This window comes from Lactuca saligna, chromosome 8 (genome assembly GCF_052625555.1).
Source record: "Lactuca saligna cultivar CGN05327 chromosome 8, ASM5262555v1, whole genome shotgun sequence".
Lineage (NCBI taxonomy): Eukaryota > Viridiplantae > Streptophyta > Magnoliopsida > Asterales > Asteraceae > Lactuca > Lactuca saligna.
The window spans coordinates 275144102-275168298 of record NC_136424.1 but is presented as its reverse complement, the minus strand read 5'-3'; the positions used below and the strand labels follow the sequence as shown (position 1 = coordinate 275168298).

The 24197-nt window shown below is 38.2% G+C and overlaps 1 protein-coding gene across 1 annotated transcript; it reads left to right on the top strand.

Moving 5' to 3' along the window:
- Nucleotides 1-6079: 6079 nt before the first annotated feature.
- On the top strand, nt 6080-13597 carry LOC145008785 (phospholipid-transporting ATPase 3-like). Its single transcript, XM_078967396.1, has 27 exons — nt 6080-6513; nt 7522-7587; nt 7700-7761; nt 7874-7955; nt 8065-8175; nt 8273-8350; nt 8452-8548; nt 8650-8756; nt 8887-8952; nt 9037-9158; nt 9268-9355; nt 9447-9524; nt 9606-9722; nt 9790-9939; nt 10016-10120; nt 10275-10417; nt 10501-10602; nt 10680-10743; nt 10841-11053; nt 11129-11294; nt 11358-11437; nt 11522-11761; nt 11904-12125; nt 12215-12382; nt 12469-12822; nt 12929-13032; nt 13114-13597. Exons 1-27 carry the CDS (start codon nt 6325-6327, stop codon nt 13418-13420), a joined length of 3681 nt encoding a protein of 1226 aa, XP_078823522.1. The 5' UTR covers nt 6080-6324; the 3' UTR covers nt 13421-13597.
- Nucleotides 13598-24197: the final 10600 nt, after the last annotated feature.

Here is a 24197-nt window from a genome sequence, read left to right as displayed (position 1 = left end):
GTTCACTATTATGTTCCGAGATGAGTACATTCCCCAGGTGGAAAGGGAGAATTTGGCCCAGTAGTTTTTGACCCTCAAGCAGGGTACTGATTCTGTTACGGTTATTACGAGGAAGTTCCATGAGTGGGCGCTGTTTTGCCCAGAGCACGTGTCCTCTGAGCAGACACGTATGAGTTGCTACCTGAGTATTTTGAGGAGGGATATACGGGAGTTCATGGCAAACTCGACGTATCGGACATTTTCTGAGCTTCAGGCAAATGCCCGGAAGAGGGAGATAGAGCTGGAGACCCAGGCTAGGGAGGAGGCTGAGTCTCAGGCGAGGGATCGGCGACCGGCACAATCTCAGCCGGCAGCCAAGCGGGTCAAGCCCGCTGATTCATGATCTGGGAGTCAGAAGGGCTGCACTTGTGGCAAGTGCATCAAGAGCCACGAGGGGGTGTGCAGAGCGGGGTCTTGCTACAAATGTGGCAAGGAGGGGCATATGGCCAAGGATTGCCCCAAAGGGTTTGCAGTATGCTATCACTGCAACCAGACTGGACACCGCAAGGCAGAGTGTCCATAACTACGAGGGACTACCCAGAGAGCACCTCAGGGATCTTCCCCTGCTGCTATCAGAGCTACTGAGAGCCGGCCAGTGAAGGCCGAGATACCGAAGGTGCGAGGGAGAGCCTTTCAGTTGACTGCGGAGGAGGTCCGTGCAGCGCCCGATGTCGTGGCTGGTATGTATTCTTTCATATCTTTACTTTTATGTTGAGTTATTGTGCTTATATTATGATATGTGTAGGTACTTTTTTTGTGAATTCTGTACCTGCCTTGGTGTTATTTGACTCGGGTGCGAGTCGGTCTTTTGTATCTTTGGCTTTTAGTCAGCATATCAGTATTAGTCGAGAGGTGATGAGTCGACCTCTGAGAGTTTCCATAGCTGACGAGAGAGTAATGTATGCCACCGAGGTGATCCGAGGATGTTTACTCGAGATTTTCGGCGTCAAGTTCCCGATTTATGTAGTTCCTATTGCAATGGGAGATGTATGTGTCATCGTGGGCATGGACTGGTTGAGCAAGTTTGGAGCGGTTATCGACTGTGAGAGATAGCTGGTGACCATACAAGACCCTAGCGGGGGAGTTCTTACTGTATACGGCGAGGGTACGCGTTCTGGGTCGACATTTTGTTCAGCCGCTAGAGCGAGGCAGAGTCTACAGCAGGGTTGTAAGGGATTTGTAGCATATGTGATGGATACGAGGGTGGGTTCAGAGAGACTGAGGTCAGTTGATGAGGTTCCGATAGTGCGTGAGTTCCCGGACGTATTTCCAGAAGAGTTACTTGGTGTGCCTCCCGAGAGGCAGGTTGAGTTCAGCATCGATTTGGTTCCCGGAGCTGCGCCTATCGCCAAGGCACCTTATCGCCTTGCGCCTCCAAAGATGCAAGAGTTATCCTCGCATCTTCAGGAGCTGCTGGGGAAGGAGTTTATTCGGCCAAGCAGTTCGCCATGGGGAGAGCCTATCCTTTTTGTTAAGAAGAAGGATGGCTCACACCGAATGTGCATTGATTACAGGGAATTGAACAAGCTGACGGTCAAGAACCGTTACCCATTGCCGAGGATCGATGATTTGTTCGATCAGTTACAGGGAGCATCTTGGTTCTCCAAGATCGATTTGAGGTCGGGATATCATCAGGTGAGGGTGCGAGATGAGGACATCCAGAAGACAGCGTTCAGGACTCGTTACGAGCATTACGAGTTCATGGTGATGCCTTTTGGGCTCACCAATGCACCGACAGTGTTCATGGACCTCATGAACATAGTATGTAGGCCAATGTTGGATCACTCGGTGATCGTGTTCATTGACGACATATTGGTGTATTCGAGATCCAAAGAACAACATGAGGAACATCTGAGAGAGATCCCCAGAGTTTTGAGATCGGAGAGGCTTTATGCCAAATTCTCCAAGTGTGATTTTTGGTTACGAGAGGTCCAGTTCCTAGGGCATCTCGTTAACCAGAAAGGGATATTGGTCGATCCGACCAAGATTGAGGCGGTGATGAATTGGGAGGTGTCAAGGTCACCTACAGAGATCAGGAGTTTCGTAGGATTGGCAGGCTATTATCGGAGATTTATAAGGGATTTCTCCAAGATCACCATGCCACTCACCAGGTTGACCCGGAAGGGCGTTGCTTTCTCATGGGGCCTAGAGCAGTAGGCCTCCTTTGAGACACTTTGTCGGAGGTTATGCGAAGCCCCGGTGTTAGCCCTTCCGGAGGGAATGGAGGACTTCGTGGTATATTGTGATGCGTTGATATCATGGTTGGGAGCGGTGCTTATGCAGAGGGGGCATGTGATAGCATATGCATCGAGGCAACTGAAGCCTCATGAAGCAAGGTATCCCACCCACGATTTAGAGTTGGGGGCAGTGGTGTTCGCCCTCAAGATCTGGCATCACTATCTGTATGGGGTACAGTGTACCATATACACGGATCACAAGAGTCTGAAGTACTTGATGGATCAGCCCAGCTTGAACATGCGGCATAGGAGATGGGTGGATGTGGTAAAGGATTATGATTGTGAGATCCTGTACCACCTGGTTAAGGCTAACGTGGTAGCCGATGCCCTGAGCTGTAGGACGGATAACGTCCCGATGCGAGACGTTGTATGAGATTGACAGTAATGACTCCGGTGTTGGACACCATTCGAGGGGCCCAGGCTGAGGCTGTGAGACCAGAAAACCAAAAGAGGGAGCGGGTTATCGGGTAGGTATCGGAGTTAGTTACTGATAGTCGGGGACTTATGACATTTCAGGGTTGGATTCGGGTACCGTTTGTGGGCGGGACACGTACCATTTTGATGGAAGAGGCACACTGATTGAAATTCTCGATCCACCCCAGGGCCACTAAGATGTATTTAGACCTAAAGAGGGAGTATTGGTGGCCCTGTATGAAGAGGGATGTTGCGTGGTTCGTTGAGAGGCGCCTAACCTGTCGCCGGGTTAAGGCCGAACACCAGAGACCGCATGGTAAGTTGCAGCCGTTAGAGGTTCCTGAGTGGAAGTGGGAACAAATTACTATGGACTTTATCACCAAATTGCCAAGGACTGCGAGGAGCGTCGATGCAATTTGGGTGATTGTAGACCGGTTGACGAAGAACACTCATTTCCTTACTATCAATGAGAGCTCTTCCGTAGGGAAATTGGCAGAGATGTACGTGAGGGAGGTGGTATTACGGCATGGAGTGCCGATCTCGATTATCTCAGATCAAGATGTGCGTTTCACTTCCAAATTATGGAAGAAATTTCATGAAGAGTTGGGTACGAGGCTGCATTTTAGTACCACATACCACCCACAGACTGACGGGCAGAGCGAGCAGACGATCCAGACGCTCGAGGACATGCTCCGAGCGTGTATGTTGGATTTCGGCGGGAGTTGGGACACATATTTGCCTTTGGCAGAGTTTTTCTACAACAACAGCCATCATTCTAGCATTGGTATGCCACCCTTTGAGCTGTTGTATGGGAGGAGGTGTCGGACCCCCATTTGCTGGGGAGATGTAGGGCAACGTGTGATGGGTAGTACGGAGATTGTACTTCAGATGACTGAGTAGATGCAGCAGGTCAGACAGAGGTTGTTGACCGCTTAGAGTCGTCAGAAGAGTTATGTGGATAGGCGTCGGTCTGAGCTCGAGTTTCAGGTCGGTGACTTCGTGCTCCTGAAGGTCTCTCCTTGGAAAGGAGTGATCCAATTCAGGAAGAGGGGCAAGTTGGGGCCTCGATATATTGGACCTTTCAGGGTGATCGCGAGAGTAGGCAGGGTAGCCTACCGTTTGGAGCTACCCGCGGAGTTAGGTCAGATTCACGACATTTTTCACGTGTCGCAGTTGAGAAAGTGTATAGCCAGCGAGTCAGCAGTGGTACCGTTAGAGGATATTCAGGTGGATGTGGGCCTGAACTATGTTGAGAGACCGGTGGTAATTAGAGATTGGAAGGTCAAGGTTCTGAGGAACAAGGAAGTGCCTCTGGTGCAGGTGCAGTGACAACATAGGAAAGGGTCAGAGCTGACTTGGGAGCCGGAGCGCGAGATGCGTGAGCAACATCCAGAGTTGTTTGCAGAATGAGACTTCGAGGGCGAAGTCTGATTCTGGTGGGGGAGAATTGTAACATCCGGATTCCCAGGTATATTATTCTAATATTTTTATTTTGGAATTTGTGAAGGAACTCAGCGAGTTGATGCTTAGACTCGTCGAGTAGGGTCGCGGATTATCATTCGGGTTCGCGACTGGACTCGGCGAGTCCATTAGTGGACTCGGTGAGTCCACGCTGTTTAATGAAACCCTAATCCCCCGGGGTTGGAGCCTAGCATGATTCGCGGGAAGGCGCTAGCATGATTCGTACACACGCATGGGTTTTTATATATTTTGATCTTGGGAAATATTTATGAAACAAAGTGTGATACAATGGGGTTTTATGAATAAATGTGTTTGGAAAAGTGTGTTTAAAATGTGAAAATTTTGTTTTAAATTTTACGGTGTTACAAGTATTTTCATTGTTCTTCAAATGATAGGTTAATATGAACTGATCATAACAACTAGGCAGATAGTTCAACACTATGTCGATTGTCAATTATTCATCAAAATTCACATTAAGCTTGATAAGCCTGTCCACATATCGTTGCATTATCTAAACATGGCTGCTAACAAGCTCTCCCTCCTTAATCTTGCTAGTAATAAGGGACTTTACTACCTTGTACTTTTCCTAACGAGCTCACTTATGGGATTTCTCCATAAGGTCCTTGTTCATCTCGTACGGCCAGTAATCCTCATAATGTCTCTGCAATTATGGAGTCATTGTGACCACCATGATGCAAACAACTTTTGTTGCATCATTATAGTGTTTCTTGTAAGCGTGTAATTTGCTTGCATAAAAGATGAGGTTTGTTTGAATTCCTCATCATTATTATGCGGATTCTGATCCTAAATTCGCCTATTAGGCATGAATACCTTTGTCGGTATCATTACTTCCGATCCATAAACTAAGTTGAATGGTGTATCTTGCATTGTCGTCCTTAGTGTTGTCCGAAATGCCTATAAAACATTGGATAACTCTTCTACCCATCATCATCATACTGCTTCCCCTAACATTGTTTTCAAGCCATGCATATGATTATGTTTGTTACTTTTCATTAATTTAATTATCATTATACAACGAATGAGATGACAAACGGGCAACAAGCTGCGCCGCTAAGCCTTTTTGTATGGCAAAACTACTTCTTTTAAAGATTACATCATTAGATCTAGGGGATATAACATTGCTATGCATGATTCGTTGTACTCTATTAAGAAGCCCTATCACATCCGACGCGAGAAAACCAAACATATCAAATGCAAATAGTATGAACACGTGTTGATTTTCCATGCAGGATTTCTCATGTTTGGTGATTTTGCATGTTTTGATTTTGCCTGCTTGCCTTAGTATGGACCACAAAGGTGAAATTTTGCCGAATGTTACAAAAAAAAGTTGTTACTATTCATTATGAATCTGATTATATATGATCCAAACATTTTAAAACCAAAATCGGATAAATGCAATCCTTATTTTTTGTAAAACCAATCTACCCATCTGAATCAAAAAAAAAAAAAAAAACCGGATCAAATTTTATCCGACCCATATGCACATCTATTCGAGTGATAAAAATAAGTCATTACCTATCGGTCCAAGATGTATATGATTAGATCAATTAAATATCATTCTATCTTTTGTTCATATCAGTCATTCTACCTATTTAAATGATTACATATATCATATTATTATCTAAATATATAATTGAATTTCATTAAATGAACAATGATAGGATGATATATAGGAACCAGGATATTTAATTTCTCATATGATTATCATAATGCACTGAGTTTGCTCAAAGTCGTTAACCACTATGATCAAAGTCGTTAACTGCCACACCCGTTAATCTTAGAATAATAACGTCAACTCTTTAATTGTACGCGTTATGGCGCATTTTAGCAACGCCTCCGATGCGGAAATGTTCCAGGAGAAACGTCACCGTTACAGACACGGAACTTGATATTCACGCTCTTTCTTAGCGCGTGGCCAAGCCGTACTAAGTTAATCGCTGTCTGTACCTCACGCTCTACGATCCAATTCGTGTGTTGGAACCCTCTACAACGAAGACGACGAATTGGGGACGATTTGGTTTCATAAATCCTCCGCTCAGATAACTCTGTCAAATTTTTGTAACAGCATACTGTTTTTGTATGGTTATGTGTTAGATTTGGCTTTTCGTCGGGGATATTGGTTGATTTATCCGGTTGCGATCGGAGTAAAGTAATGAAGGGGTGGAGAGAGGCATCCGGATCAAGACAAAGCAGCGACAGTGCATCCGCTGGTACGCTGCTGGGTATTGACAGGAACCTCTCGTCGAACACCATCCGACTTGGTCGAGTTCAACCCCAGGCGCCAGGTCACCGCACTGTTTTCTGCAACGATCGCGAAGCCAACCAACTCGCGAAATACAAGGTGTGTGTCTTTACATCACAGATACAAGCAAATTGTGTTTAAATGTGTGATTGATTGAAATGATGATCTTTTTTTCGCTTCGTCTTATTGTACCCTAAGATTTGGCACTTGAAGAGATATGAATTGGTATACTAACTAATAATATTTGGTGCTTCTAATGGTTGTATGATGACTATTAACAAAATTTTAACTGGATGCCATATAGAATTGGAGTTCAATGGACTATGGATCATCCAAGATTAATAACCTTTAGGTCGAGTCTGGGTAGAAGAGTAGAGTAATTATCTGCTATAGCTTAACTTAACTTGGCTTTTGAAGGTATCAAGATCTTCTGATTTTGATATGACAGTTTGAATAGTTATGGATGCTTGATAGGCACGCAATGGTAGGAATGCTTGGATACACAAAACAGTATTTTGAAGATTGTAGAAAGAATAACGAGAACAAAGATAGGATGAAATTTAAAACAGCAGCTAACAATGTTATTTTCCTTTCAACATAAGTTTGTGGTTAACTTAGCATGTTGTCACAATGGTATTAGTAAGATCAATCACCTAAGGCATGCCAATTTTAGTACATGTTATTTGCATTTTTTACTGAATTTCTGCTAGCAAGATAACATTTACACAAACTGTTGTTACCCTCTTGAATTTGTTAACTCCCCATAATGAACTTGTGAGGTAGTTATGAAGCTAGAGGCTAGAACCTACATAAGAGGGGTTGATTCTTATTAGGGTATTAAAAATAAAATTATAATAGCAACATCAATTGACTATATATCTATAATGAATCACTCACATTCAATCAAATAAGCATCAGTTAACTATTTGATGTTAATATTAGCACCAAGTATCCACTATCCACAAACATTAGTTAGCCATTAACATCATAATCTGCTAACATCTGCTTTACATCTAAGATATCCACAAAAAGTTCATTGATCTATGGATGAAGAGAATAATACCTTGCATTGACTATAATTTAACTGATGTGAAACAAATGTTTCAGGGAAATTCTGTATCAACAACAAAGTACAATGTTGCCACCTTTTTACCAAAGGGACTCTATGAACAGGTAATTCATTTCAAACATTTACTGAAGTTAATAAAGTATAAACTGATCCATTTTACTAAACATTGTTGAAATTAATTGTTACTGAAATAGTTTCTTGTTCATAATTTGACAGTTTAGGCGGGTGGCTAACCTGTACTTTCTTACAATCTCTTGTTTATCATTTACACCTGTCAGGTATGGCTTCTGAAAAATACCCCTGAAGGAATAAACATGTTATTTATTATTATTATTATTATTTAAATTGTCTCCAATTATGTAACTCAAATAATTTTGTGTTTATATGCAGTCCTGTTAGTCCAATCACAAATGTTATCCCACTTAGTCTTGTGCTTTTTGTATCTCTTGTCAAGGAGGCATTTGAAGACTGGGTGAGCCAATATTAAATTCTAGACTTACTGTGTTTAATTTTATTCATTGACAATGGTTTTAAAAGCTGGTTATATAACTTTTATCTCAACAAAACTCTACTCTTAACAGAAACGTCTTCAAAATGATATGACAATAAATAATACAGCTGTAGATGTGCTTCAAGATCAAAGATGGGAATCCATTCCTTGGAAGAAGTTGCAGGTTGGAGATGTTGTCAGAGTAAGTATCCTGCATACTTTCTCTTCTTTAAGAAGTCATATTTTTCTCAGATTTCTTATTGGAATTCATGCAAATTTAAATGTTTTTGTTGTTACAGGTGAAACAAGACACTTTCTTTCCAGCTGATTTGCTACTCCTTGCAAGTACAAACACTGATGGTGTCTGCTATACTGAGGTCTCTCTTTTAATGTCAAGTTTATGTTACATGATACATGATACATGATACATGAAACCATATAGCTTAGCATTATCTTTTGTATTCTTTTTATGTATTAGACTGCAAATCTAGATGGTGAAACAAATCTTAAGATCAGGAAAGCTTTGGAGAAGACATGGGATTATTTGACTCCTGAGAAAGCCTCAGAATTTAAAGGTTTAAATCTTTTTTTTTTTGTTTGAGATCGAATATTTATTTCCTATCAATCTGTTTAAATATTGAATATTTATGTAAAATATTGATCCATTTAATTGCAGGTGAAATACATTGTGAACAACCAAACAATTCGCTCTATACCTTCACTGGAAATTTGCTACTTCAAAAGCAAACATTACCCATTGGTCCAAATCATATTCTGTTGAGAGTAAGATATAGAATTATAAATAGTTTACCTTTTGTGTATTTCAGATAACTCACATTTTCCCCATTCTGCCCTTCATGTCTCTAAGTGATTACTTTTCCAATTATTCTTATTTTTCTTTATTGCATTACAGGGATGCAGTCTACGTAACACAGAGTACATTGTTGGGACTGTAATATTCACTGGACACGAGACAAAGGTTTTGAATTTTGAATCTTTCTCTAGGTTCAAATTTCCATTATTACCCTTCTCTTTCATATTAAAAATTTATTTTTAATGTCAGGTAATGATGAATTCCATGAATGTTCCTTCCAAGAGGAGTACACTCGAGAGGAAACTTGACAAAGTAATAGCAACACTTTTTGGTGTTCTTCTCTCCTTGTGTTTAATTGGGGCCATAGGCAGGTAAATGACTAACTTTTGTTATTATTATAATTATTATTATTATTATTATTATTATTATTATTATTATTTTTATTGATTGTAATAATTTTAATTCCACAAAACATTGCAGTGCTGTATTTGTAAATAACAAGTATCACTACTTAATGCTTTGGGTTAATGGTGACTCCCAACAGTTCAATCCAAGCAACAGATTTGTGGTATTGTTTTGCTTGCTGATGTGAGAGGAATTATGTTTTTATGTTTCTTTTTTTGTATTTCCTGTTACTGATTTTAGTATTTTTCTTTCAGGTTTTTATTTTAAGTATCTTTACCCTTATTACACTGTATTCCCCAATTATTCCAATTTCTCTTTATGTTTCTATCGAGGTAGGTTTATAAAATTATATCCTGGTTTTGCAGTGTGATGTCAAAATGATTTGTTTTAAATAGTTTTTATGTTTTTTTTAGATGATCAAATTTATCCAGTCAACTAAGTTTATAAACAACGACTTGAGGATGTATCATAGTGAAACAAATACCCCTGCGTTAGCACGCACATCAAATTTAAATGAGGAACTTGGACAGGTAATTTACTATTTTGCCCTTGTTTATTTTGTAAATGTATTTACTGAGATATGGTTGAATGTGACAGGTGGAGTACATTTTTTCTGATAAAACGGGAACTTTGACAAGAAACTTGATGGAGTTTTTTAAATGTTCAATTGCTGGAGGGACTTATGGATCTGGTGTTACTGAAATAGAAATGGGAGCAGCAAGGAGGAATGGTGTAAATGTTAAGGAGGTATATATGATGATCTGTTTACATAAAATGGAATTTGATTTGTTAAATGACATCTATGACCTTGTAAATTTAACAGGTACAAAAAACATCTAATACAGCACGTGAAAAGGGTTTCAATTTTGATGATAGTAGACTCATGCTTGGTTCTTGGAGAAATGAACCTAATCCTGAAATGTGCAAGGTATACAAAAATCTAACAAATTTTATTTTATCTGTTATCAAAATGTTGCGTTTGGATTCAAAGATTCCTTAAGATTTGGAATTTAAATCCATTCCAATTCCTTCTGTTATGTGGTCAGTTTTTTTCAATAAAAAAATGTTGTTCCTTTATTCAGGAATTTTTCAGATGCCTTGCTATATGCCATACTGTACTCCCTGAAGGTGAGGAATCCCCAGAAAAACTTCGATATCAAGCTGCATCTCCAGATGAAGCTGCTTTAGTCACTGCAGCAAAAAACTTTGGCTTCTTTTTCTACAGGTATATACATATATACATTTGGATTACATTTTCTATTTTTTATTTTATATCATTTTACTAATGCAAAAACATGAATTCTTCAGGCGTACACCTACTCAGATTTATGTTCGCGAATCACATGTTCAAAAAATGGGATCCGTTCAAGATTGCAAATATGAAATCTTGAATGTCCTTGAGTTTAACAGGTATATATCATTTTCTATTTTTTATTTTATTTTATATCATTTTACTAATTTACACTGTTTTGTATTTTTTTTAATAGTACAAGGAAACGTCAATCTGTTGTTTGTCGTTATGAAGATGGAAGGCTTGTATTATACTGCAAGGTAATTCCTGTAGTAAAAAACATGTGTTGTAGGTAAAAAAAAAAGTGAAGTGTTAAATTTGTAAACTGACTCTAATACAGAATCTGCCCTTTGATAGGGAGCTGATAATGTTATTTTTGAGAGATTAGCAAGTGGAAACGATGAATTAAAGAAAGTTTCACGTGAACATTTGGAGCAATATGGAGAAGCTGGATTGCGAACTCTTTGTTTGGCTTATAAGGATTTAAGTCCAGACATGTATGAAGCTTGGAATGAGAAATTTATCCAGTCAAAATCTGCCTTACGTGACCGTGAAAGAAAATTGGATGAGGTAATAAATGAGATTCCATTTCCTTCAGAAATCACAAACAAAACAATATTTATATCTAAAAATATGTGAAAACAGGTGGCGGAATTAATAGAAAATGATCTTACTTTAATTGGATGCACGGCTATAGAAGACAAACTTCAAGAAGGGGTACCAGCCTGCATAGAAACTCTTGCTAAAGCTGGAATTAAGATTTGGGTGCTTACAGGAGACAAACTGGAAACTGCAATAAATATAGCATATGGTAATCATTACTCATTAATTAATAAATAATATTTTAATTACTAATCTTTTGAATTTTTTGCAGCTTGCAAGTTAATTAACAATGACATGAAACAGTTTGTGATCAGTTCAGAAACTGATGCGATCAGGGACGTTGAGAACAGAGTAAGAAGAAGTTCTTTTAAATAAATATCCTTTTTTTTTTCAAAAAAAAAAAAAAAAAAAATTGAAGTCAAACTCTTGTTCTAGGGTGATCAAGTGGAAATTGCTCAATTTATAAGAGAAACAGTGAAAAATGAGCTTCACAAGTGCCATGAAGAAGCACAAAGTATCATTCATGGTTCAACTGGACAGAAGTTGTCCCTTTTGATAGATGGAAAGTGTTTAATGTATGCTTTAGATCCAAGTTTGCGCTCAACATTGCTTAGTTTGAGCTTAAGTTGCAATTCTGTAGTCTGTTGCCGTGTTTCTCCTTTACAAAAGGCACAGGTAAAATGACTCTTTTACCCCTGAGCCTTAGACTAAAACTAAAACAATCAATCAGTTTAGCACACTTTTCCCCAATCTTCTAAACACATGTATATTCATTTCAAGCACAAAGTATATATTATATTACAATTACAATTTACAGGTGACAAGACTAGTGAGAAAAGGTGCAAATAAAATAACACTAAGCATTGGTGATGGAGCTAATGATGTTGGGATGATTCAAGCGGCTCATGTTGGTGTTGGGATAAGTGGTTTGGAAGGAATGCAGGCAGTGATGGCTAGTGATTTTGCTATTGCTCAGTTTCGCTTTTTAACAGATTTACTTCTTGTCCATGGCCGATGGTCTTATCTTAGATTATGCAAGGTGCTTTCCTCTCTTCCTTCTTTTTATACACAGATTTACTTCTTATATATATATATTTTTAATAAACTTTTTCTTTTTCTCATGCACAGGTTGTTTCCTACTTCTTTTACAAAAATCTTACTTTCACTTTGACTCAGTTTTGGTACACCTTCCAAACTGGCTACTCTGGTCAAAGATTCTATGATGATTGGTTCCAGTCCCTCTATAATGTTATTTTTACTGCCCTCCCTGTCATCATTGTTGGACTCCTTGATAAGGTACCCCCTCCTTCAATGTTATTTCAAAATATAAACGGATTGTTCCAATGTTCATATCATCAGTTTAACATGTAAAAATTTGGCAGGATGTGAGTGCATTACTGTCGAAAAAGTACCCACAGCTATACAAAGAAGGAATACAAGATGCTTACTTCAATTGGAAAGTTGTAGGCACTTTAGCTTGCTTTTCAGTTTACCAATCAGTCGTTGTGTACAACTTTGCTGTGTTTTCAAGTACAACCGGTTTAACCTCAGCTGGAAAGATGTTGGGTCTGTGGGATATCAGCTCAACTGCATTCACATGCCTTGTCATAACTGTCAATCTGCGTCTTCTTATGATGTGCAACACAGTCACAAGGTGGCACACTATAAGTGTTGGAGCCAGTATTCTTGCATGGTTCGCCTTCATCTTTATATACTCCATTGTCTTTGTAAATAAGGTACCACTTCCACTTCCACTACCACACATCTTTTTCTAAATTAATTTTCTTGCATCACATCACCTACATATATTTAATGCTCGATGTTTTTCTTGGTTAAATTCAGGGGACGTATTTCACCATTTATGTGCTCATGAGCACTCCCTACTTCTACCTGTTAACCATTCTTGTCCCCATTGTTGCCCTTTTGGGTGACTTTTTGTACCAAGGGTAAGTACGCTTTTTCACAGATCGAGACTACACAGTACACAGTATTGATTGATGATTCCTTTTTTTTTTTTTGTGATGTAGGGTACAAAGATGGTTCTACCCGTATGATTACCAAATTGTTCAAGAGATCCACAGACACGAGCCGGAGTCAATCGGGGCGGGATTACTAGAAGTGGGGAACCAATTAACTCCAGAAGAAGAAAGGCGATACGCGTTTGCTCTGCTTCCAAGAGAAAAGTCAAAGCACACAGGTTTTGCGTTTGACTCACCCGGATACGAGTCCTTTTTCGCTACACAACAAGGAGTGACTGTTCCTCAAAAGGCATGGGATGTCATCAGACGTGCCAGTATGAAACCGAAGAGATCAACTCGAGATAGTGGTTCTTAGAATTTGTACACCAAAAAAAAAAAAAATACAAAATTAGGGGATTATTATGTACTTTTTTTTTGGACAGTTTTGAGGTTTTTGTTTTTTTGTTTTTTTGTTTTTTTTTTTTTTTGGAATATTTTTGTAAGTTCGAACAGATGTATAATTTGATGGAAGTAGAACCTTATTAGAGTGATATTAATAGTCTTGATTCTTTTATTCATCATATTACTACTTTTTTTGATTTGTAAGTTGGTTGTAGAACCTACGCTAAAACATATTCTGATTTTTATGTATACATGTTATATTGTTATGTGTGTGCTTTTATTCTATATATTATTTTATTTATGAAAACAATTTGTTGAGGATAATAAATAAAACACATGGATAAAAAATAATCTTTTGCTAGTTATGTTTTGGAATCAAATTATATTTAATTAAAATAAAAAATACGTTTAAAAAACAATTTGTTGATGCAAGGAACCTAGTGCTAACTAGAATGGAATGTTGTGACCACTAACTCTCGACGTGACATCTTTTCACTAAAGTAATGCTCTAAGTCTATCGAAGAATATGAGATCAAATAAAAAAGAGATAACGAATAAATGAGTCTCTTTACCTTCTAGATTTTTAATTTTAATTTTTTTTTGGTTATTCATGTATGGGGACATGTTAATCTTCTCTATATTATTTTAATTTTATCGGACTTCTAGATGGGACAAAAAGATTAGTAGATTTTTTAATTTTGTTTGATAGTGTATATACTAATTTTCGTGCGTGAGATGAAAGTGATGGTCAAATCGAACATCAGATGCTAGTGATATACCCTAGGACGTTAAAATGTTAGATACATAAGAGTTGGGTAAATACCAAAACATAAAATAAAGGAAATACAATAACATACTAAAACACAAGACGTATGAATGATGAATGCTAAGATATAGAAAACCTGAATGAAGCATAGGGCTGAAAGAGCAAATAAAGCCATTATCAAAGGAATTCTTCGACGAGTATCACAAGTTTTAACTAAATAACAACCTATAAGAATGTAACAAAATATGAAGAAATATGAGAGTGTGTCTAAGATGTTGTTTGTTTTTTCGAAACGAAAATTCATGAAATCTGCAGACCACCTCTGCAATCCTCTGTAGCAGAAGAGGTGAAACAAACGGCTGCAACTTATAATAAGAAGCATGTTTGTTTTTTAACATCTGCAGACTGCTGCAGTAAACTAAAATTTAAATAAACTAATTTTATAAACTGAAAATAATTCTCAACACTGAAATTTAATAATTATAGTCTTAAAACATTGAAATAATAATAACAAGAACACGTAAAAAACAAAAATATAAAACTTTTTAAAAAAAAAAACATAAAAAAATTGTAAAAGAAACTAATAGTTTTATTCTAGAAAAAAAAACTAATTTTAAAAAACATTAAAAAAGAAAATAATAAAAAAATTAAGAAAGTATTGCAAACGTTGTCTATAAAGTTCGTAAAAAATTACACACGTTAAAAAAGATGTAACTGAAATTGAAAATATTATTAATAAAACGGTAAAAAAATTAAAAAAAAAAAAACAAATTAAAAAAATCGTGGAAATTATAAAAATAAATTGTATCACATCCGTAAATAAAAATTTAAGAAAATCAAAGTTTTAAAAAAAAAATTAAAAAAAAAAGTTATACAAAAATTCTTAAAAAAATACTTAGAAAAAATGAAAGCTGAAGAGGTTAGAAGAGGCAAGTCAAGTGCTGCGCCACGCAGCACACGCGCAGAGGTTTTATAGTCTGAAGTCTTCCAAAAAACAAACTGTTGCGAGAGGGAAAGTGTTGCGCATGTGCTGCGCCGCGCAGCAATACGTGGTTTGAAGAGGTTTTTATAGAAAAACAAACAGCACCTAACTAATGTGAGATAGTAATGCTTTTCCAAGAGTCATATGCTCGATAAGAATAGACTAGAATGTATAAAGCCACAAATCTCTCTTTCATGACATATATATATATATATATATATATATATATATATATATATATATATATATATATATATATATATATATATATATATATATATATAATTGGGCTATTGATCCATGATGGGCTAAGTTTATGTAAGCATCCATGAAGAGTTAGCCCACATGAGTTATGGATCATAACCTAAGTGTGTGGATTAGGGTTTATCCATGACTCTTGGATTCCTACACTACATATATGTTACCCTTGGCCTAAAAACGGTTACACAAGTGTTCTTAGAGTTCATATAACCGATTTTCTGTGCTCCATACTCTCTCTCAAAGTCCTCTTTTTTTCATGGTGTTTGTGAACCATTTGAGGCGCTAAACTCTTGAAAGGTCAAAACTACAAGCTACAATAAAGATATATTCTTCTAACTTGATTTTATGATTAATGTATCAAAATTATATGCTAGTTGTAGGCTTCATACTTTGGAAATTTTATTGCTTGTATAACTAGAGAAAACTTAGATCCAAAGCTATTAGGGTTGTATGTGCACCATAAGAGTGTTATAGTACACAAAACCCAATAGTGGTATCAGAGCCATGAGTAGTTTTCTGTTATATTTGATGCATTGTTCATTGTTCAAAGTTGAAGCAAACTGAAAATGGCCTTCTACCAGGTTGAACTCACCGAGTCCATTGATGAACTCAACAAGTCCAAAGCCTGGCTCAACGAGTTTCACTAGCAGATGGCAGATTTTCGGGTTTTTTTTGGCCTATTTTGGATTAGGATCACTACCACAACCTGTTTTGTATCATAAAATCTGTTTTTTCTGATATGGTAGTGATTATACTCATCCATGAAAAGATAATTGTCAAAGTTTTAAGATAATTGTTGGTTATATGATAAACAAAGTTACTTGTAAATTGTTGATATTATCTTGCTTTTTGAGTTTGGTTAGATCAATCCTAGATTATATGATAATTTTATTTGTTGCAATTGATCTAAATGTTTCTTAATAAGTTATGGAACATGAAAAGTCTCATTCATTAAAATAACATTAAACTCATAAGTTATGGAATTCAAGAGTCTTGGATGATTACAAAACTTGTCATCAAGTTGGAATCCAAAAGGTTTTGAAGAGTTTCAAAACTTGCCCTCAAATTTTGGAATTCAAAAAGTTTAATTAAAAGGTTTTAATTTGTAATATTGAATTCTAAAACATCTAGTAATTGAAAGGTTTCAAAAGATGCATCTCTTAGGTTCATAACTTAAAAAATAATTAAATAGTTTTAATATTGAATTTTTAATAACCTAGATGCTTTGAGTAGTTTAATTACACCTTATGGACTTTATTAAATTAATTAAAGTTTTTAATTAAAAGAGAAGTTTAATAAATCCATAATAACATGGTTTATGATTAATTAAATTAAGAGTATAATTTATCAATAGATTAAACCACCAAGTATTTTAAATGTGTAAAATACACCCTTATACTATATAAAATTAAAAGTTTAATATATTTTATATGTATATGTAAAAGGCCAGTCATACTGCTAGTAGGCCTCATTCACGAAGTCGATCTATAAGGGGGGGGGGGGTATAAGGTTACTGCCTATAAAATGATGGTTTAATGGGTGTCCACTCTCACCCACCGCTTCCTTGACTGGTGGAGGGTCGTTAGTCGAACGAGTAGGATATGATATTAATTCTCATTAGAAGTATAATGAAAATACCAAGTAACTAAACACTTATAAATTCCCAATCTTAGTTACTTAGGAAAAATGTGAATTTGGTGCTAACCCATGAAATTGCACTTTACACCTTGTTAAGTTGGTAGTGGAGTGTGTGTGGTTAACCGACACACTAATCTGAGAGTGACAATGTGGCAAATGGTAGCTTGATGTTAATCATGGATCAATGGAGCATGTGTGGTTAACCGGCACATTGATTGGATGATTTGTAACATTAAGTGTACCAAGCTAATTTGCATGGTTATTCACACATTGTTTGTGATCCTCGACATTCCAGTCACAAACTTGAGAGGGCATAATCAAGATTAAACATGCCATTAAAAAGTTCAATGAATATCAAAGGATCTAGGAATTTCAATTCATTTAAAACTTAATAATAACTTTCGTTATTCATGGTGGAAACTGGTAAATCGTCATTTACCTACCTTCAAATATTTTGCAATTGGATTACGACATCCCTCTTCTGAATTGTTAAATATTGTGTTGGGTCTTAGCCTTAATATTTCATGTTGGGTGTTATATTAAGGACTTAAATAAACTAACTTGAATATTCTCCCTTATAGATTTCAAGTTCTGACAACTATGGTCTTCCCGAATCTCTTGGAAAAAGCTTTCCTCATGAAGATGATATTCTACAAGACAATCAAGGTGAAAGATTAATCCCTTCTTCGTGCTATAGTGGAACTTCACTTCCTGCACCTCCTCCAGTAGTTCTACTTGACCCAAAAGTTCAAAGACTTGAAAGTTCAAAGTGACTCAAGCCCTATTGGCAAGCCAACACCAAGATGGAAGGTCTGTGTGTACACATGTCTTGGAGATGAAGTCACACATTGACAGGCTGAGAATGATAGTGGTCGTTGTGTCAAGGAAGTTGGCTGTTTACTTGGTTCTTTAGTCACTTCTCGAGTCGTATAGTCAGTTTGTTAAAGACTATTATACGACAGACTGCGATGTGACCCCTATTGATCTTACCTATTTGCTAATTGCTGCTGAACCAACAATGATTTGGCACACTGATAATGCAAATTTGATTGGAATATCTACTTCCCAAACTTCCATGGACATTGACAATGGTAACAATGGAAGTCAAGAAAAGTCTTCTCACCCCAATGGGAAAGAATCAAAGAGAAAGGATAAGTTTGTGATTGTCCCGTGTACCATTCCAAAGGAGTCTATTTGTTTCTATTGCCAAGAAAAGGAACATTGGAAGTGAAGTTGCCCTGACTACCTGAGAGATCTAAGATATGGTAGAATCAAATTGTATGGTTCTACTTCAGGTAAGTTCATTATCTATCTCTATTAAGTTCCCATTTATTGATTCTTATTACATGATGTAAAGTTACATTTTGATGTTTTTCAGCATCAAATAGAAAGAAGGAAATAACATGCTAAGTCTGATCATGAAGAAATGGATTTCAATCGCATGGTTCGATGATCAGAATTGTGAGCTGCTTAGGAGTTATGATATATTGCTTAAAAATATGTATTAACATAGTTTTCATATGTATTTGCATTGTAAGGACAAGTTTTCTGCATTTTATAAACATAGAATAAAATTTTTGATTTTATCTTATTTATATTTCTTTGCAATGACATTTGTGAAAATTGGTGTTTATATATTGTTAGAAATATTAAAAATGGATTTGATTCTTTCGTTTGTGGTAGTGTCGTAATTTACCAAATAAGGAAAGATTGTTATCATTAGATGAATCTAAAGTAAGCTAATTTACAAAAAAAAATTCCCCAAAAAAACACCTGATTCATTTTTAAGTAAATCAAGGATAATCTACTTTTATAACAATTTTAGAAAATAACCACAAAATCATCACAAAAATGAATCATTAACATGTTTTTTTGGGATTTTATTTTTATGAATCATGCTATTTTGATTCATCTACTGATTCATTTGTTTTGTCCAATAGAAAAATATGTAGAAGAAAAACTTATGCCTTCCTACCAAGAAATTTCTTCTTATATATATATATATATATATATATATATATATATATATATATATATATATATATATATATATATATATAGAGAGAGAGAGAGAGAGAAAGAGAAAGAGATGCTAAAGTCTTAATTCTTTGTAGACATTGATTCTCATTAGGCTATGTGGTATGTAGGACTGACCATGGTAATGTACAAATTAAAACCGTATACCGTACTATTAACGTATCATTCAGGAAAAACTTTAAAGAAGAAAAGTCAAACTAGTGCCATGCTTAGCCTAGTTAGAGTCTGGTCATACCCAGTCTGAGGCCAAGGTCGGACCTCTGCTTGCATGGACTTACTGGTATGGCAGTTAAGGGGCAGAACTGCGCCTTACCCTCTTCTCCCCAGGAGAAATACCCTGAAAAACATGGAGCCAATCAGAGAGCTCCACTTTCCTATCTGACGACAACCACGATCATCATTATGTTAGAGATTCCTTTCTACCCAATGGGGGAACGAGATAGAAAGACGTGATGGAGGATCCTTCAATACGAATCTACCACGTCTCGTCTCACGAGGGAAGGACAAACAGAATCATTTAGGAGGCATGTGACTCTCGATCAGGTAAAAAAGAACCCTTCTTCCCCATGAAGAAGGAACCTGGACTCTTTTTCTCTCAGACATTCTCTATATTCTCTCGGAATCAATTCTAACTTGATCGTTGGAGCTTCTTCCTGGGAACCTCTCGCAGACGTTGTCAAATGATCATCCCTTTTCTTTGTACTATGATATTAGGAGAAGGAACCAGCTCGACACCCACCCTTAATCTCTATCCTACAATCTCCGACATATCACAACATTTGGCGCCATCCGGATGCATCTCCAGAACGATACATCCACGAAGCAAAACCAAAGAGCAAAGATGGCAGGCAAAATTCCGGCGATGTCAGGGGTAGCAGAGAAAAGCCCAGTGCTTCCAATGCAGGCATCAGATGGAGGGTAAGTTTCCATACAGGAAGAATACACTTCAAATCGCACGCTAGTCTCACAGACACAATCCAACTCTGTAGCTGAAACGGCGACAACCTACATAGCCAGTCTATGGCATCCAATAGTTAACCCCTCTCAGCAAGCAACAATTGTAATGACAACTCCATAGATTGTCTCAACACAGAAAACCGATGTAAGTCCTGTTCTAAAATATTCATTTATGGAATTTCAGAGGCCAAGGCTAGGGGCATTTTAGTCCTTTATTAAATTTAGAGGTATTATTCGAGAAGTTTTCAGGTCGGAGTGTGTTGTTAGAAGCATAGGATTTCTCGCCACCTTTCCGTGGATATAAAGTTCATCAGAAACGGATCTAGAATGAAGGAGTTATGACACTTTGAAGATTCGGCAAGAATGACCCTTATAGAGAAAAGTTTGCATGGAAGACCATGCATGCAGGTTGGGGCACGCGTGGTACGCCCAATGTAAGCTGGGTTACACCCAGTGTAATGGGGCAATTTGGTCGCGGGTGTTCAAGGCGTACGCCCAACGTACGAGGAGGTACACCCAACGTATGCTAAAGATCATAAAACCCTATTTTTGGGTTAAGCACTAATGCACTATATAAAGGACATTATGGTTCCAACCCTAGCCCCCATATCAGCCTCCCCAACCTCAAAATAAATCCTAGAACATCCCTACCTTCATTTTATGAGATCTTGACCTTGGAGAACCCATTTTCGTGGATTAAAGCTTGGAAGCAAAGAGAAGAAGGTTGGCAAGGTGGAACCTTGGAAGCTAGAGCTTGTAGATCTGGGATAAGTGCTTCATTTCGGACCTCTGCAAGGTAAAAAGTCTTGAGCTTGATGATTAACCTCTTAGATCTCCTTAGTACAAGTTTATGGAACTTTTTGGTCCCAAGATTAGGACTTTATGACTTAAGCTCGTTTCTAAGACCAGGGTTGCCTCCCTTAGAGTCATATGAGTCCCATAAGCAGTAAAGTTCCAACCATTATGGTCCTATTAAGTCCATGCTTGAGATCTAGTCCCCTTTATGAAAGCAGAAATTTAGTTTGGGAGTTTGAGTTGGTTTGGACCATATAAAGCCACCAAGTCAGTGACTTTATGGCTTAAGACATGGAATAAGGTTTGGATCTGAGTTTGTAGCTTCTGAATCGAGGTATTAAGCACTTAATAGAAAGTTGGCTTATCAAGGTATTAAGCTAGCGTACGTGAAGGTACACCCAACATACGCGTCTTCAAGCCTGTACGCTAAGCGTACATTGGAATACGCCCCACATAATTTTGCCAGATGGGTTTTGAGCATTTGGGCCTCGGTGTGTGCTGTGTTTTGGACTATAGGTCCTTGGGCCTTAGTGGGCCAGCAGAAGTCAGATTATGGGCCAAGGGAAGTTTGGGCTCAGGAAGGGCTATATGTGAAGTAGGCCCAATTTAGTATAATTGGGCCATTGGTGGGTTTGGGCCATGATTATGACCCACACTATAGTAGGGGTAAAATAGTCATTTTACCCATCGAAATATTCCCCTTTGATTTAGTGTTTGACTTGTCATGATAGTCGGAGAGCAGCCGGGACAGCAGTCGAGGATCTTTCACTTGAGTTTTTAGTAGTCAGCATTCCGAGGTGAGTTTTCTTCCAGTAGGAACGGGTCTAAGGCCACAATACCGACCCGTTTAAGTTAGCAGTAGTTTCCGAACTTCGGTCCAATTCAGTAGTTAGCATGTTTGATGCCTTCGTGGCTCAAACAGGATTTATGTGTTACATGTTCCGGGCTACGACCCGGTGCAGTATGCAATATACGTGTTCTTGCTAGTTGATATGTTATGCTATGCTATGTTCAGTTAGTCCGGAATTCGGTTCGCTGTAGTTAGTCCGGACTTTAGTCTGATGCAGGGGACAAGGTCCCAGTCAGTTCTGGACTTCGGTCCGATGCAGGGGGGGCAAGGCCCCAGTTAGTCCGGACTTTGGTCCAATGCAGGGGACAAGGTCCCAGTTAGTTCTGGACTTCGGTCCGATGCAGGGGGTAAGGCCCCAGTTAGTCCGGACTTTGGTCCGATGCAGGGGACAAGGTCCCAGTCAGTTCCGGACTTCGGTCTGATGTAGGGGGCAAGGCCCCAGTTAGTCCGGACCTCGGTCTGATGCAGTGGGCTAGGCCCAGTATGCGCTATATATGTTATTGTATGGTATGTGGTAGTTTGGGGGAGCTCACTAAGCCTTGTGCTTACGATTTCAATTTTGGTTTCAGGTACTTCTTCCAGTAAGGGGAAGAGCTCGAGATGATGGCATGGCACACACCACAACTTCAATTTAGCCTGGGAATTTACTCTGATCTTTTGATATGATTGATACAGTCCTTCTTTTGAATCCTGTTACTATGACTTTGAATTACTCGTTCCATGGTTTTATTTTATATAATGTTTGATGTTGTGATTCTAGTAATATTAGAACAAAATTTTTTGGGTCTTATTTTGGGTCATTACAACCGAGATACATGTTTCTCAGCAACAAATGTTTCCACACAGTTCGGGCACTGGAGCCTGGATCCCTCACAATATTCAACCGCAATCACAATATTTATTGGTGATCTACCCACACGCCACCAAGGCAGGCATGCCCCACGTCCTGCTGTTCATACAACAACCATCAGTGTTCAACCTGTTCGTACAACATGCTCAAGTTCCAATCCCAGAAGTATCTCAGCCGCAAGTCACAGGCATGCAGACCTCGATCAACTAGGCATCCAACTCCTATGGACCTGGCGTACATTTCTCTGTAGCACCATAATTCACCCCTTTCATGGCGACTGCTCAACCATTCAACCCATTTGCACAATAGTGCACGAGAGCAAACCCATATATAGTTCACCCAACAGGGTAGCAAGCATTTTAGCAATTTATGTCACATCCAAACTTGCAACAATATCAACCGTACATCTTGCTAACAGCCATGTACAACCAGATGTACGCGAACCCCTACCAGGCGCAACAACATTTGGACTATGGTGGTATGCCGTACTTGTATATGGACAATCCCATGCGAAGTGTAAGCTCTAATTTCAGCCATGAACTACTACAATACGAGATCCCACACATTGCGATGATACCAAACATGTCGAAATACGAAAACACTTCTGACCCAGATGACCACATCGACAAGTACGAGTGGACGATGACATCTCTTAAGATGAATCGTTGCTTCACTTGCACCTATTTTCCATACACCCTAACAGGAAACACAGGAAACTGGTTCAAGTCTCTAAGACCATGTAGTATTTTGAATTTTGAGCAACTGAAATTCTTTTTCCTCAACAACTTCATGCAGTTGAGGAAAGGAAAAGGGGATGCTAACTCTGTGATGGTGTGTAAGCAAAGAGAAGGAGAGTCGATTCGTGCTTACTACGATCAATTCACTTTAGCTATCTTGAAAGTCCGAAGACATTAAGAGTTCCTGGTGACGGGCGCCTTTGCTCAAGGTCTGCTTCCAAGGCTCCTATCTAAGAAGATGCAAGGGATAGTCCCCAAATCTAGGGATGAGCTCAAGTTGCGAGTGAAAAAATACCTGAGACAAATTGAAGGAGAAGAGCGAAAGGAGGCCAATCTCAAAGCCGTAGACAACGCGTACATCAAACAGGAGGAGGCGGCATCCCGACCATGTTCAACATAGCAGGAGAGCAAGAGGGTAACCAACAGAAACACAATCGCCACTCTAGACACATTTCATGGAGGTACAGGCCGTTCAACAAAGATGCCAATAGGAATGGTCATGCAGATGTCCATGCAATCAACAAAACTCCACCAAAGGAGAGACATGAAGAGGCCAAGTTTTGCTAGTACCACAAGAGCAAAACTCATAATACCACCGAATGCACGGTGTTGAAAAGAGAGATAAATGAGAAGCATCTAGTTGGAAACATAGTTGAAATCGCAAAAGAACTCAAAACAAAATTTGATGAAGACCAATACCTGCCTAGAAATCAAAAAGATGGGGGAAAGGGCTATGATAAGAGGCCAAAGATACTAACTATCACTGGGGCTTGCCCATGCAGCAATTGTCAAGGCCAACAAACCAGCGCCACACTATACAATCAAAACATACTTAACATATCCTTTTCAATGAGTGATCATTGGGATCCGAATGACCC

Excerpts from the sequence above, each read along its gene's own strand:
- LOC145008785 (XM_078967396.1), top strand. The coding sequence starts at position 6,325 with ATGAAGGGGTGGAGAGAGGCATCCGGATCAAGACAAAGCAGCGACAGT. Across the intron at positions 9,159-9,267 it reads TTAATTGGGGCCATAGGCAG|TGCTGTATTTGTAAATAACA; the intron begins GTAAATGACTAA and ends AAAACATTGCAG. Across the intron at positions 9,356-9,446 it reads ATCCAAGCAACAGATTTGTG|GTTTTTATTTTAAGTATCTT; the intron begins GTATTGTTTTGC and ends TTTTTCTTTCAG.